This window comes from Microcebus murinus, chromosome 12 (genome assembly GCF_040939455.1).
Source record: "Microcebus murinus isolate Inina chromosome 12, M.murinus_Inina_mat1.0, whole genome shotgun sequence".
Taxonomy (NCBI): domain Eukaryota; kingdom Metazoa; phylum Chordata; class Mammalia; order Primates; family Cheirogaleidae; genus Microcebus; species Microcebus murinus.
Genome location: NC_134115.1, coordinates 90,248,300 through 90,262,294, shown reverse-complemented (window position 1 = coordinate 90,262,294; position 13,995 = coordinate 90,248,300). Strand labels below are relative to the sequence as shown.

Here is a 13,995-nt window from a genome sequence, read left to right as displayed (position 1 = left end):
CAAGAGATGATGCTGAAGCCAGATCATGGAGGGCCTTGTGTATTGAGCTCAACAATTTGAATTTAATCCCTAAACTGTGGAGAAGTCATTTGCGCTTGTGAGGTCCAGCTTGTGCCTTAGCTTCTGGCAGCATTTTGGAGAAAGAATTGGTAGTGATCAAACAAGAGGCAGAGAGATCATTTAGGCTTCTTCAGTAATCTGGGCAAATAATGAAAATGTATTAAACTAAGGTAGTGGTAGTTGCACTGAGAAGTACAGATGTAATTGAGGTAGAAACTATTTAACTCAGATATGGAGGCTGGAGGAGACAAAATATATGGGATAATGCCTGGGTTATTGGTCTGAAAAGTGAATGGATAGCAATGCCATCAGAGAAGGGAATAGAGGATGAATAACAGATTTAAGGGAAGGACTTTGTTCTGTTCTGGTCATGTTTACCTTGAGGTTCCTGTCAGACATGTGAGTAGAGATATACTGTATGCAGTTGGATATAGCATATATCTATCTGGAGTTCTAGGCTAGGCTGCCATTTCTTGAGTGGTTGGAACATGGTGCATTGCATTAAGAGTTTTATGATATAGTCTTAGTCTTTGAGAAGTTTCAATATAGGTAGTAGTAGAAGCAGTGGTTTGAATTAGTTCACCCAGAAAGAGAGTATTGATGAAGAGGTTAGAATTCTCAGGATAAGCCTTTGGAAACTTTTGATATTTAGATGGGGAACATAGGAAGAGGTGATTGTGAAGGAGTCTGTGTAAAGGAAATGTCAGGAAAATGGTGTGTTATAGCTAAGGGAAGCATTGTCAGCATTTTCTCTTAGAGGAGCCAAATGAAGAACCTATTGGATTTGGTAATACAGAGATTATTAGAAACTTTTGTGAAAACATTCAGTAGATTGTAAGGGTAGAAGCCAAGTGCAAAGGTTCTAAAGAAGTGGGAGGTAGTAAATCTAAATTACTTTTTTAAGATGTTTTGCTGGGAAGCGTAGAGGACAGGGATTGCTATTTGAAGTTTGTGTCTAGCTAGTATTGGGAATTGATATTCTGAAGATCAGTCTGTGAAGATTACAGCTATCCCTCGGGTAAAGCATCATATGTTTTTGACAAATCAGCTCTCTTTTTGGTGCTTAGGGAGGTGCTCTTTTTTTTTTTTTTCTGAGACACAGTCTCACTCTGTTGCCCAGCTTCTGTTGCCTGAGGCTGCTGTGGTGTCAGCCTACCTCACAGCAGCCTCGAACTTCTGGGCTCAAGCAATTCTTCTGCCTCAGCCTCCCCAGTAGCTGGGACTACAGGCATCTACCACCATGCTTGGCTAATTTTTTTCTATGTATTTTTAGTTGGCCAATTAATTTCTTTCTATTTTTAGTAGAGATGGGGTCTTACTCTTGCTCAGGCTGGTTTCAAACTCCTGACCTTGAGTGATCCACCCGCCTCAGCCTTCCAGAGTGCTAGGATTACAGGCATGAGCCACCATGCCTGGCCGTGGAGAGGTGCTCTTATTTCTGTCCTGAAGCTTGGGTATTGTCTGGACACTCCATTTGTGGTTCAGTAATGATTCCAAGCAGTTATAGTCCGATGGAATTTACAAAATAGACCTCAAGAGGAACCCAGTTGTACAAAAACTTACAGGATTCACAGTCATTTAAAAGCAATAATTGGCCGGGCGTGGTGGCTCACACCTATAATCCTAGCACTCTGGGAGGCCAAGGCGGGAGGATAGCTCAAGGTCAGGAGTTCTAAACCAGCCTGAGTGAGACCCGTCTCTACTAAAAATAGAAAGGAATTAATTGGCCAACTAAAAATATATAGAAAAAATTAGTCGGGCATGGTGGCACGTGCCTGTAGTTCCAGCTACCTGGGAGGCTGAGGCAGAAGGATCACTTGAGCCCAGGAGTTTGAGGTTGCTGTGAGCTAGGCTGATGCCACGGGACTCTAGCCAGGGTACAGAGTAAGACTCTATCTCAAAAAAAATTAAAAAAATTGATGTTTGAGAAATGAAACTCTGTGGAGTTTCACTTTCTATTCTTAAATCTTCTTAAGTTCACTTTCTGCATTGAATCAAATCATCAGATCACAGGAAAAAAAACAGCTTTCTCAAATTGTTAACTTTTTTTTGTTGTTGTTGAGACAGTCTCGCTTTCTTGCCTAGGCTAGAGTGAGTGCCGTGGCGTCAGCCTGGCTCACAGCAACCTCAAACTCCTGGGCTCAAGCGATCCTCCTGCCTCAGCCTCCCGAGTAGCTGGGACTACAGGCATGTACCACCACGCCCGGCTAAGTTTTTCTATATGTATTAGTTGGCCAATGAATTTCTTTCTACTTATAGTAGACACAGGGTCTCACTCTTGCTCAGGCTGGTTTTGAACTCCTGACCTTGAGCAATCCGCCCACCTCGGCCTCCCAGAGTGCTAGGATTACAGGCGTGAGCCACCGCGCCTGGCTCAAATTGTTAACTTTTTAGTATTACAGTATTGGCCTTTTAGGTATAAGTAATTCTGTGAATAAAATAATTTTATATTCTGCAAAAACATAGCAAAAAAACTTATGCGTTATGTTATTTGGCATTCTTTCGTCTGCAGTGCCCTTGTACAAGGTAGGCATTAATGAAATGTAATTAAATTAGAGTTAGTGTCAGGAAGTCAGGAAAGGGTAGGACTCTGCAGCTAAACTTGCACACTTTTTTTTTTTTTTTTGATCTGGATGGGAACTGGGAAACTCATAATGTTATCCTTTTACTCTACTTTGCAGGAAGCTCCTAGTGTAGAACTTAGTGAAATTAAACTCCTTTTAAATAAGTTTTGATTTCTCAAAAATTTTTGAAATCTCACTTTTAAATGTCCTTTTCTATATTTTAAGGTTGAAAGCTACCCAAATTCTTTTTAGAAACAAGAAGAAAGTATGCTTCAGAAGCATAAGTAGAAATAATACTAAATTTAAAAAATTAACTCACAAGACAAATACATGTACTTGGTTATACTTAGGCATTTATATATATAATTACTTAATCATGGGTATAAGAAGAAATTAGAGAATTTTTAAAAAACAATTTATTTAAGAAACTGACATAATGCCACAAAAGCCTTAGCAGTATAATTTCTGTCGAGATGTTATTGATTACCCATTAGCAAAGATTATGTACTCTGAATTTTAGGGTGATACTCATTGAAAAATCTCAAACTGTCAAATTTCCATACCCAGGTATTCAGTGACTTTGCTTAGGTTTTTTAACCTTTTATTGTCCCCCTTTTTTTCCCTGAAAGAGAGACTTTTTTGACAGCTTTTCTAATTGCCCCTCCCATTAATTTTAATAGCACCAATATATTACTGTGTTTCCCTGAAAATAAGATCTACCCATAAAATAAGCCCTAGCAGCATTTCTAAGCATTTGCGCAATAGAAGCCTTACCCTGAAAATAAGACCTAGTGATGGGCGTGGCTACGCAGCACATCTGCATAACCCATGCATTTCATAGGGGAGCAGTAAAGAAAATGAGCAGGCCTTCTCATTGGTCCTATTGTGACAGCTATTATCCCAGAGGTGATCGGAAAGGTGCAGGCAGCCTCACCAACAAGGTCGACTCCCCCTATCAGGTGCTGGCCATTCTGTGTGTGCTGCAAGCTGAGGCTTTTTTTTTTTTTAGACAGAGTCTCACTTTGTTGCCCAGGCTAGAGTGAGTGCCCTGGCGTCAGCCTAGCTCACAGCACCCTCAAATTGCTAGGCTCAAGCAATCCTTCCTACTGCCTCAGCCTCCCGAGTAGCTGGGACTACAGGCATGCGCCACCGTGCATGGCTAATTTTTTCTCTATATATTAGTTGGCCAATTTATTTCTTTCTATTTATAGTAGAGACAGTGTCTTGCTCTTGCTCAGGCTGGTTTCAAACTCCTGACCTTGAGCAATCTGCCCACCTCCACCTCCCAGAGTGTTAGGATTACAGGGGTGAGCCACCGCACCCAGCCCAAGCTGAGGCTTTGAGGGGAAAAAAACACATCCCCTGAAAATAACCACTAGGGTGTCTTCCTGAGGAAAAATAAATATAAGACCCTGTCTTATATTTGGGGAAACGCAGTATCTCTTTACTGTGTATCTGGGCTTTATATATGAAAAGAGTAGGAATTTTTCATGTCCCACTAAACAATTTTCATCCCCTTTAGGTTGCTATCACCTCTGATGGGAATGCATGGGTTAGATTCATTCAGTTTATGAAATGAACTTTGTTAAATTTGTGGTTAGTTTTGCAATCTCTTCCCCCCCACACAACTCCCCTCCCATTAGGTTGATATTTTACCTCCCTTGGATAGTTAAAGTCACATTTCTCAAGATAGGTCTGTTGGATAATTTTCTGGCCAATTCCCAATAAACCCTTATTTTCATATGAAACAACACTGGATTCTCTTTGGGTGTGGTTTTCTTCCTTTTGTTGCAGACTGGCAGATAATCATTTAGATAATACTCAATGTGGGTTTGTCTGATTTTTTCTTTTTTTCATGAATGGTCTGTGCTCATGGGTTTTTAGAAAGGGTTTTTTTTAAACCACAAAGATCAGGTTACTTCCTTATCACATTATGTAAGGGATGTGTCAGCATGGCTTATCCCCATAAGGTTGTGTTTGCAAGTGTCTCCATGCTTCTTCCTTTTCCAAATTCTTCTTTGGAGGTGATTTCACTAAATTAAGCCCGTACTGGGCTTGAGGGTTGTGGTTAAGCTCCACCTCGTGGAACAGGGAGTATTTATACATATTATTTTGGGTTCTATATATGGCCAATACCATAATACTAAGAAGTTGACAATTTGAGGAAGCTTTTTTTTTTTTTTTCCGGTGATAGCATTCAGTGTGGAAAGTGAACTTAAGAAGATGTAAGTATAGAAAATGAAACTCAAGCCGGGCGCGGTGGCTCACGCCTGTAATCCTAGCACTCTGGGAGGCTGAGGCGGGCGGATTGCTCGAGGTTGGGAGTTCGAAACCATCCTGAGCGAGACCCCGTCTCTACTAAAAATAGAGAGAAATTAATTGACCAACTAAAAATATATATACAAAAAAAAAAAAAAATTAGCCGGACATGGTGGTGCATGCCTGTAGTCCCAGCTACTTGGGAGGCTGAGGCAGGAGGATCGCTTGAGCCCAGGAGTTTGAGGTTGCTGTGAGCTAGGCTGACGCCACGGCACTCACTCTAGCCGGGGCAACAAAAGTGAGACTCTGTCTCAAAAAAAAAAAAAAAAAAAAAAAAGAAACTCGATGGAGATTTCTCAAACATCAATTCTTTTAAGCATGATTTTGGCAAGTAACATTATAGTCAGTCTAAACTTTAGAAACTTAAGGGACTGAAGTGCAAGTAAAATGTATACTTTAAAGGAAGATTTGTCCCTTCTCTCCCATTTTTTCAGTCATTTATTTATATCAGTATGGATTCATATATGTTTATTATACTTTGGGTTAGGATCCAATATTACATTATTTATTTTGTTAAAATTGTTTCAGCTTTAGCCATAGGGAACTATTCTAGGTTGACTCTCTAGCCCTACAAGATCCTCTAGACCTACTTGGCATTTTCCCTGCCTCAGCCTGTTTATTTGTTTGATACATTATCAATGAAGACATTTGCTTTTTATTTGGCTGCAATATACTGTTTGCTGACAGCTTTCTGTTAGCTTTTTTTTCTATCTTTCTGTTCTTTCCTTTTTTGGGGGGCTGGATATTGCTCTGGCTGGAGTACAGTGGTGTCATCACAGCTCACTTCAACCTCAAACTCCTGGGCTCTAGTGATCTTCCTGGCTCAGCCTTCCGAGTAGCTGGGACTACAGGGGTGTGCCACCATGCCTGGCTAATTTTTCTATTTCTTTGTAGAGATGGGGTCTGTTAGCCTTTAGATGTATTTACTTATAAGGCTAAGAATGTAGGATTTTAGCTTATTTTTGTTATACCTTTTTAAAGCTGGAGACCTCTTTGAATTCTGGCTTCCATCCTATTTTCTAATCCTCTCAGTTTCATGTCATCTGCATTTCTGATAAACCTGCCTTATAGGTCTTCATTCAAACCTTTGAACAATTTCATTCTTGGGATTTCCTCTTTCTTCTTGTTACTGTATTGCTACCTTGCTGTCTTTGAGATTTCCAGGATTTGGAAGATTATTTCATTTTAACCCTTTTACTTTTGAGTTTATATTGTAGAGGGTCTGCTGGTGTTATAAAAACAAAGTTGAAGAAGGTTGGAACTATAAGTATTAAACTTAGTAGCAATAAGTTAACATTTGTAGCTATTAAGAGTTTACAGTTCAGTGAAGACCATGAGTTATGGGCAGCAGTTCATACATAAGTATATGCAAGTTCATATAAGTGCTTTAGAAACAAGAGAAAGTCCTTCTCTGTGTCAACCTTAATAACCAGATTCAGGAAATATAATTAAATACTGAATTTATTTTAGTGCAGAATTTGAGGATGGCCACTTGGGAGAACACAGACTGTAAAAGATGGAGTTTGTGCTCCAAACTGGAAAGAGGTTTGAGGGCCATTTATATAGGCAGTATCTGGGGAAGCTTAATAAGATTTCAGCATTTTCTATATGAGGTTAGTGTGTAGTTACAGCAGTTTGATTGCTTATAGGCAGTGTTCCTTTTGGGAAGGATATGTTTAACATTCCACATTATGTGTATGGTAGTCTTGGATCTTTTATTCCAGTCATGAGGTCTTTTATCCCAGGTGTCATCTGGTCTGAGCCAGTCACAAGAAAATAAGTTAACCTATTGCAAAAGGTCAGTAATTAAGAGGGCATGCTCCGTAACTGTCTCCAAAGGTCAGTCTTCCTCAGGACCTAACAACTTTTATTTACTATTTTGAGACAGGGTCTTGCCCTGTTGCCCAAGCTAAAGTACAGTGGCTTGATCATAGCTCATTGTAACCTTGAATGCCTGGGGTCAAGTGATTCTCCTTTCTCGGCCACTTGAGTAGCTGGGACTATAGGCATGTGCCACCATGCCCAGAATTTTTTTTTTTTTGTAGGGATGGGATCTTGTTATGTTGCCCAGGCTGGTTTTGAACTGCTGAGCTTAGGTGTGAGTCACTTTGCCCAACCACTGACAACTTTCAGAAGCCCCCGAATAGACTATCCATTTTTCTTTCACATCTATATGAGTTTTTATTATTTGTGCAAGTTAATATTTATGGATTTTTATGTTTCCAGAGATTTCTGGAACATGGCTTCTGGGAATGCAAAAGGATTCCGGAGCTTTTTGCTTTGACTCTAATACATTTCTATAATACTTCAACATTTGTACTTTGAAAATGTTGATTAAGTCTGTTTCTCTGTGTATTATCCATAAGTGCTGCATAGTTTTGAGCCTTCTCTATAGCACAACTATATGTTGCCATATTGTTAGGGTTAAGGCGGGCTGGGAATTTGTACGTGGGCTTGTGAAAGAGTTCTCAACACAAAGATTAGGATATAAAAAAAGTTAGAAAGTTTATTTTACTTTCTCTGAGAGAGAGAAAGGGAGAGAGAGGAGAAAGAGGTACAGCACATGAAAGAAAGAAGGGGAAGTGCCAGCCAGGAATAGAAGGAGCTGGAGGGGTTTATGGAGACAAAGAGAAAGAGGAAAAAATGGTGGTTGCTGGTCTGCTGATAATAGAGCCTCTTCTATTGTCAGCCGACCAGCAGCCACCATTTTCACCACTGGATCTGGATTTCTTTGGCAAGGAGAATTTACACTTTCTTTCTGTCTGCTCAGCGCTTTTCAGATGCTGTGTAATGATCTCCATAGGTGATGAATTTGTGAGAGAGCTCATGTGATTAATCTTAAAGACAGGAGTTAAGGTACATGCCATTACTTAGACAATTTATTTGCGGGTTAGACAATTTATTTTTCCCTGTTAGCTTATTAGCAAGGCCATCCTGTCACTTATGATGTTTACTACAAATACAGTGCTTTCATTTCTCAATATTTCTTATGTCTCAAAGATAAAAGACTTTAAAGAGTTTAGTCAATGATAAGCTAGCCAGCAGAATGTTCTGGCGTGGAAGAACATTTTAAGTTGAAGACCAGGGTCACAAGTAGGAAGTATACCTCTTCTTCACACAGAATAGGCCTGAAGTATTACTTTTTTCTTGAGTCTTTAGGTGTCATTTTTTCTGGCTATAGGTGCAGAATGACCACATGTTGTTGGTGTACGCCAGGTGGTGTTTCCACCATTGACTTCTTAAAGAGCTATGTGTCTAAGACCCAGTCCAGTGAATTTCAAACAGCTGATGAAGACCTCTGCTACTGCTTAGAGTGTGTGACTGAATACCACAAAGCAAGAGATGAATTACCATTCTTGCATGAGGTAATTTATATTAGACGGGCAGTATTTTTCAGAGCTTGATAAATAGGAAGAGAATTAATTTGAGCTCTGTGGAAGCATTTGCAGAAATGATGATTTGATATGATTTAAACTTTGAAGGCTAATATACCTCAAGTACCTGGTATATAGTATGTGTTGAGTAAATGCTTATCACTGATGGAATTGAATTGAAACCTAAAGTAGAATTTTATGATGTGTCACATTTAGTCATTTTGGGATAAAATTATTTTATCAATTGAAGTTATGGGGATAATTATTTTAATCTTTTATGATAATATATTTGTCAGTGCTACATTCTTGAATCTGAATGATACGAGTTTTTTTTAATTGGTTAATAACTTACTTTTTTGTTTTTTTAATGGGTAAATGGTATAAACCAAAGGGCAAGCATCTGAATGATACGAGTTTTTTTTAATTGGTTAATAACTTACTTTTTTGTTTTTTTAATGGGTAAATGGTATAAACCAAAGGGCAAGCATATTTTCTAGTCATAGTAACCAAAGTGAAAGGTATAATTCTAAATATGTGGCTTGGAATATTTGGTTTATTAAATTTATCTGATGAAAAACAGAACACAGACCATAGAAACATGTATGATATGTAGAGGAGAGGGAAATTAGTTATGAATCTGTGTTGAGAAACTTGCATTTTATAAAGTTTTCTAATTAGGAAGCTATCCAGTGGCTTTATGCTAAAGCTGCTATGCTAAGGTAAGAACTATGGCTAGAACACAGAAGGGAAGGCACAGAAGGCCTAGCTCACAACTTTGACAGAAAGCTCCAGATTCTCATTTCCTTTTGAATAGTATAGTTGATAGGAATGTTGAGATAGTTATTACAAAACTCTGCATGAAAAATGTTTACACATCTCATACTCTGCATTCAAACTCTTATCTCATAAAAGTGGCCCTGATGAGATATTTTTCTTCAAATAAATCTAATATATGATTTCTGAATTTTTATACTTAGGAAAAGGCTTTCTAGAATGACCATCACATCCAATGTATTATGTTGATATAAAGCACATTGCCCATTTTTCTTTTCTTTTAGGTTTTATGGGAATTAGAAACCTCACGTCTCATAAATCACTTTGAAAAATCCATGAAGGCAGAAATTGGAGATGATGATGAATTATACATAGTAGACAACAATGGAGAGGCACAATTGTTTGACTTTACTGGCCAAGACTTTGAAAATAAGCTTCGAGTTCCTCTTCTTGAAATACTCAAATATCCTTACCTGCTTCTACATGAACGTGTTAGTGAGTATCTTTGGTGTTCCTCAAGTTATATCAGTTTTATTATTTTAAGATTGTAAAAATTTAGATTTATCTATATTGAACATTTGTGTACTAAACATTAAGATACTGTTTCTCAGTAGTATGGATCTCTTAAAAGTAAAGGCATTTTCCTACTCTATCAAATCTAACAAAATAACAGTACCTTTAAGGCATCTAAAATCTAGTCATAGTAACCAAAGTGAAAGATATAATTCTAAATATATGGCTTGGAATATTTGGTTTATTACATTTATCTGATGAAAAACATAACACAGACCATAGAGACATGTATGATATATAGAGGAGGAGGCAATTAGTTATGAATCTGTGTTGAGAAACTTGCATTTTATAAAGGTTTCTAATTAGGAAACTATCCAGTGGCTTTATGCTAACGCTGCTATTCTAAAGTAAGAACTATGGCTAGAACACAGAAAGAAAGGTGTAGAATAAATTAGAAATTATTCAGATTTTCCCAGTAGTTGCAAAATGTATTTTTGGCTGGTTTGTTTAAATCAGAGTCCAGTCAGGGATCACACATTGCATTGGGTTCATAGTTCTTCCATCTCTTTTAATTCAAAACAACCTACAGTTGACTCTTGAACAACAGGGGTTTAAACTATGCAGATCCAATTATACTGGGATCTTTTTTTCAACCAAATTTGGATCAAAAATACAATATTTGTGGGATGCAAAACCCTGCATATACAAAGAGCCAACTTTTTGTATATGCAGGTTCCTCAGGGTGACGCAGGACTTGAATATGTGTGGATTTGGTATGTGGGGGATGTCCTGAAATCAGTCCCCTGTCTATACCAAGGGACAGATGTATTTGTACACACACGCACACACGTGCTTTTTCCTTCTCATGAATTTGACTTGTTGAGGAGACCATATAGTTGTCCTATAGAGTAATGTTCTTTATTTAACTTCTCAATTCTCTGTATTTTTAGTCAGCTGAAAAGTAGATCCAAAGATTTGATAAAGCAATTCTCCCTAAATCAATAAATTCAAAGTAGTTAGATTTTAAAATTCTAACAAGGCATTTTTCAAAATATATCCAGAAAAGCATGTTAACTTGATGAGTTTTTACAAATTAAACACATTGTGTGTAGCCAGCATCCAGATCAAGAAACATCAGTGTCCCAGAGGCTCCCCTCATGTTTGTCCTGTCATTATCTCTCTCAGTCCCAAAGGCAGCCACTATCACTAGCGGAATATTTTTTGCAGCTTGACACTGAAGTTGATAGATCTGTTAGCATAAGTGGATTATTCAATAAATAGGAGTGGGACAATTGGGGGAAAAGCTGACTTCATTCTTCACTCCTGTACCAAATAAAGTCCAGGTGGGTCAAAAGGTAAAATCCAAACAGAATTGGAACTGTAACCATATTTCTCAGAAAATAACCTATGAAGATAATTGCCAAGCGTAAAAAGAAAGATATATTCTAGTAAAGTCAGAATAATTCCTAAGAATACACTGTGATAAACTGATAAGTCTGTCAGATAGGTGAATATTGTCCTACATTTACATAATAAGCATTTTTATGCCTCAGTATGAAAAAAAAAAATTTGATTTTTTTAAAAATTTTTTTTTGAGACAGAGTCTCACTCTCTTGCCTGGGCTAGAGTGCCGTGGCATCAGCCTCACTCATGGCAACCTCAAACTCCTGGGCTTAGGCAATCCTCCTGCCTCAGCCTCCCAGGTAGCTGGGACTACAGGCACACAACACTGTGTCCCAGCTAATTTGTTTTTCTATTTTTAGTTTTTTGGCTAATTTCTTTCTATCTATAGTAGAGACAGGGTCTCGATCTTTCTCAGGCTGCTCTCGAACTCCTGATTTCAAGCAATCCTCCTGCCTCGGCCTCCCAGAGTGCTAGGATTACAGGTGTGAGCTACCACGCCCGGCCAGATTTTGATTTCTTTACAGAGCAACTGAAGGAACCAGATTTAGGAAATCTTGATAAGTTGATAAGATTTATATCTTTTATTTATTGCCTTATTTTTTCTGTTTAGATGAATTATGTGTTGAAGCACTTTGTCGGATGGAACAAGCCAATTGCTCCTTTCAGGTGTTTGACAAACATCCAGGGATCTATTTGTTCTTGGTCCATCCCAATGAAATGGTGAGTATGAGTGTTAGGCAGTGGAAGGATATATTTTATTTCGGTACCTATAGGTAGTATAATAGAAGTTTTTGGTGTGAAATTTGTTTAAAATGTTTGCTGAAATTTTTCTTATTTTAAAATTACTATAGTTAAGTATAGGGTCAAAGAAGAAGGGATCCAAGAGGGTAGGGGAATAATTCCTGGTGGGTGATGCTTTAGCTTAAAATACAAATAGGGGAATAATTTGATTTTCTTTCAATATGTTGAACTGAATTGATGAAGAGGGACTCTTCTCTCTTGCTTTTCTTACCTTTCTGCCTCACTCCAAATGCACAGAAATGTAAGTTAAAATGTTTGAAAAATTATTTCAGTAATAGATGAGATTTAAAACAAGGTAAAAGGAGAAGTTCCCTGGGAAATTCCTAGGTGTTAGAAATGAAGAGAGACATACAAGTCAGAACAGTGGCAAGGAACAGAAGCAGAGAGCATGTCAGAGCACGGAAACCTGACGTCGTGCTTATGGCTTATCACCACGCAGGGAGGCGGTCATTGCTGTAGGTCTCATGCACATGGGCACCTAGAACTTAATGTTACCACATTAAGCCAGTGGCCATGAATAGTAGCATAAAGTAATAAATGGGTGAAAACCTGTAGGCCTAGGTAGCTGTAGGTAGCTGGGAATTCAGCTTGTGCAGGTTAATAGGAGTTAGAAATATACTCAAGGCAAGGCAAAGAATCAGAACCAAGCTCTGCTTTAAACAAGAGTGGGGCTCTTGTCTATGGAAGAAGGTTGACAAAGTATGAAAAGCTTGACTGGCTTTTTCAAAGCAGTGTACATATAGAGGAAGCAGGTGTAGTCTTGTAACCAAGACCCATACCAAGCATTTGGAGGCTTGATGACTGAGTCTACAGTACCCCTTATGTGACCAAAGGTTGGCAATCCTGAGCTACTGATATTAGACCTAGTTCTGGAGTAAGAGTCTGAGGGATGGATATAGATAATCCCAAATTTGTGTTTAGGAAAGGTTATGGAAGGAGGCGTACTTGCCTCCTTGTAGGATGGCCTTGTAAACCAAATCCTTGAAAAAAACATAAAGAAAATGATTGCTAAGATAGATAGCCAAGACCAACACTGTTGGTCTTTTCTTTAAAGAAGAACTTGAAAGCAAAAATAGAGAAAACTGGGAGAAACTCTGGTTTGACAAGGGCTGTTTTGAATGGTGAATGTGGGAGTCAGGGATGAGACATTCCTGTTGTCTGGCTGTGGGAGGAGAAAATAGGAAAGGTTCTACTCTCAGTTCTCCTTTACCATTGCCTTGGATAAGCAGTGTTTGCACTCATACCTGTGGCAACTCAAAAGATCTGATCCAGGTGAAGGTAAGAATAAATCAGGATTGTGCATAACCCTGGTGTCTTTGGGATGCTGCTGCAACAAGCAGCTGGGGACCAGTTAACCACTGGTAGATTTCAGCACCATCTCTTCTCAACTCCCAGGACTGGGGAATTACACAGCCCAGTAGTGTCTTCTAATGTTGCTTCACTCTGGGAATAAAGGCTGATTACCTGAGCTTGAAAATAAAATGTGCGGCAATGAGTGATTACTGTTTGTCTGGCTTGGCTTTCATCCTTCATTCTCACCCCTGAATTCATTGGGAGTAAGCCAGACTGGGGTCTGGCCACCTTCTATAGGCACTGCCTGATAGGAGCCAATACCTCAGAGTGAAAATGAATTCACAAGCTAAAAATGAAAGACATAGGAGAAACAAAGATTTCAGTAGAAACAGAAATATTAGAACATTTTTCCAGTAATTTAACATTATTATAATAAACATGCTAAAAGAAATAAGGGAAAGTGTAAATATGAAGTGAGAACAGAAAACATAAGAACTGAACAATTGTAAGATTTGAAAAATATGATTTAAAATGAAGATTTCAGGAATGGGATAAATAATGTAGTGAGTACAGCTGAGAAAACAAATTACTGATTTATTATTATTATTATTATTATTATTTTGAGACAGAGTCTTGCTTTGTTGCCCAGGCTAGAGTGAGTGCCCTGGCGTCAGCCTAGCTCACAGCAACCTCAAACTCCTGGGCTCAAGCGATCCTCCTGCCTCAGCCTCCCGAGTAGCTGGGACTACAGGCGTGCACCACCATGCCTGGCTAATTTTTTCTATATATATTAGTTGGCCAATTTCTTTCTTTCTATTTATAGTAGAGACGGGGTCTCGCTCTTGCTCAGGCTGGTTTCAAACTCCTGACCTTGAGCAATCCGCCTGCCTCAG

The 13,995-nt window shown here is 38.5% G+C and overlaps 1 protein-coding gene across 1 annotated transcript in view; it reads left to right on the top strand.

The window, feature by feature from the left end:
• Nucleotides 1-13,995, top strand: part of SETX (senataxin) — a 78,946-nt gene that overhangs the window by 1,546 nt on the left and 63,405 nt on the right. Inside the window, exons 3-5 of the mRNA XM_012744093.3 lie at nucleotides 8,125-8,308; nucleotides 9,376-9,586; nucleotides 11,619-11,728. Coding sequence (XP_012599547.1) covers nucleotides 8,132-8,308; nucleotides 9,376-9,586; nucleotides 11,619-11,728 — 498 coding nt within the window. The 5' untranslated portion in view covers nucleotides 8,125-8,131. The remainder of the gene's footprint in view (nucleotides 1-8,124; nucleotides 8,309-9,375; nucleotides 9,587-11,618; nucleotides 11,729-13,995) is intronic.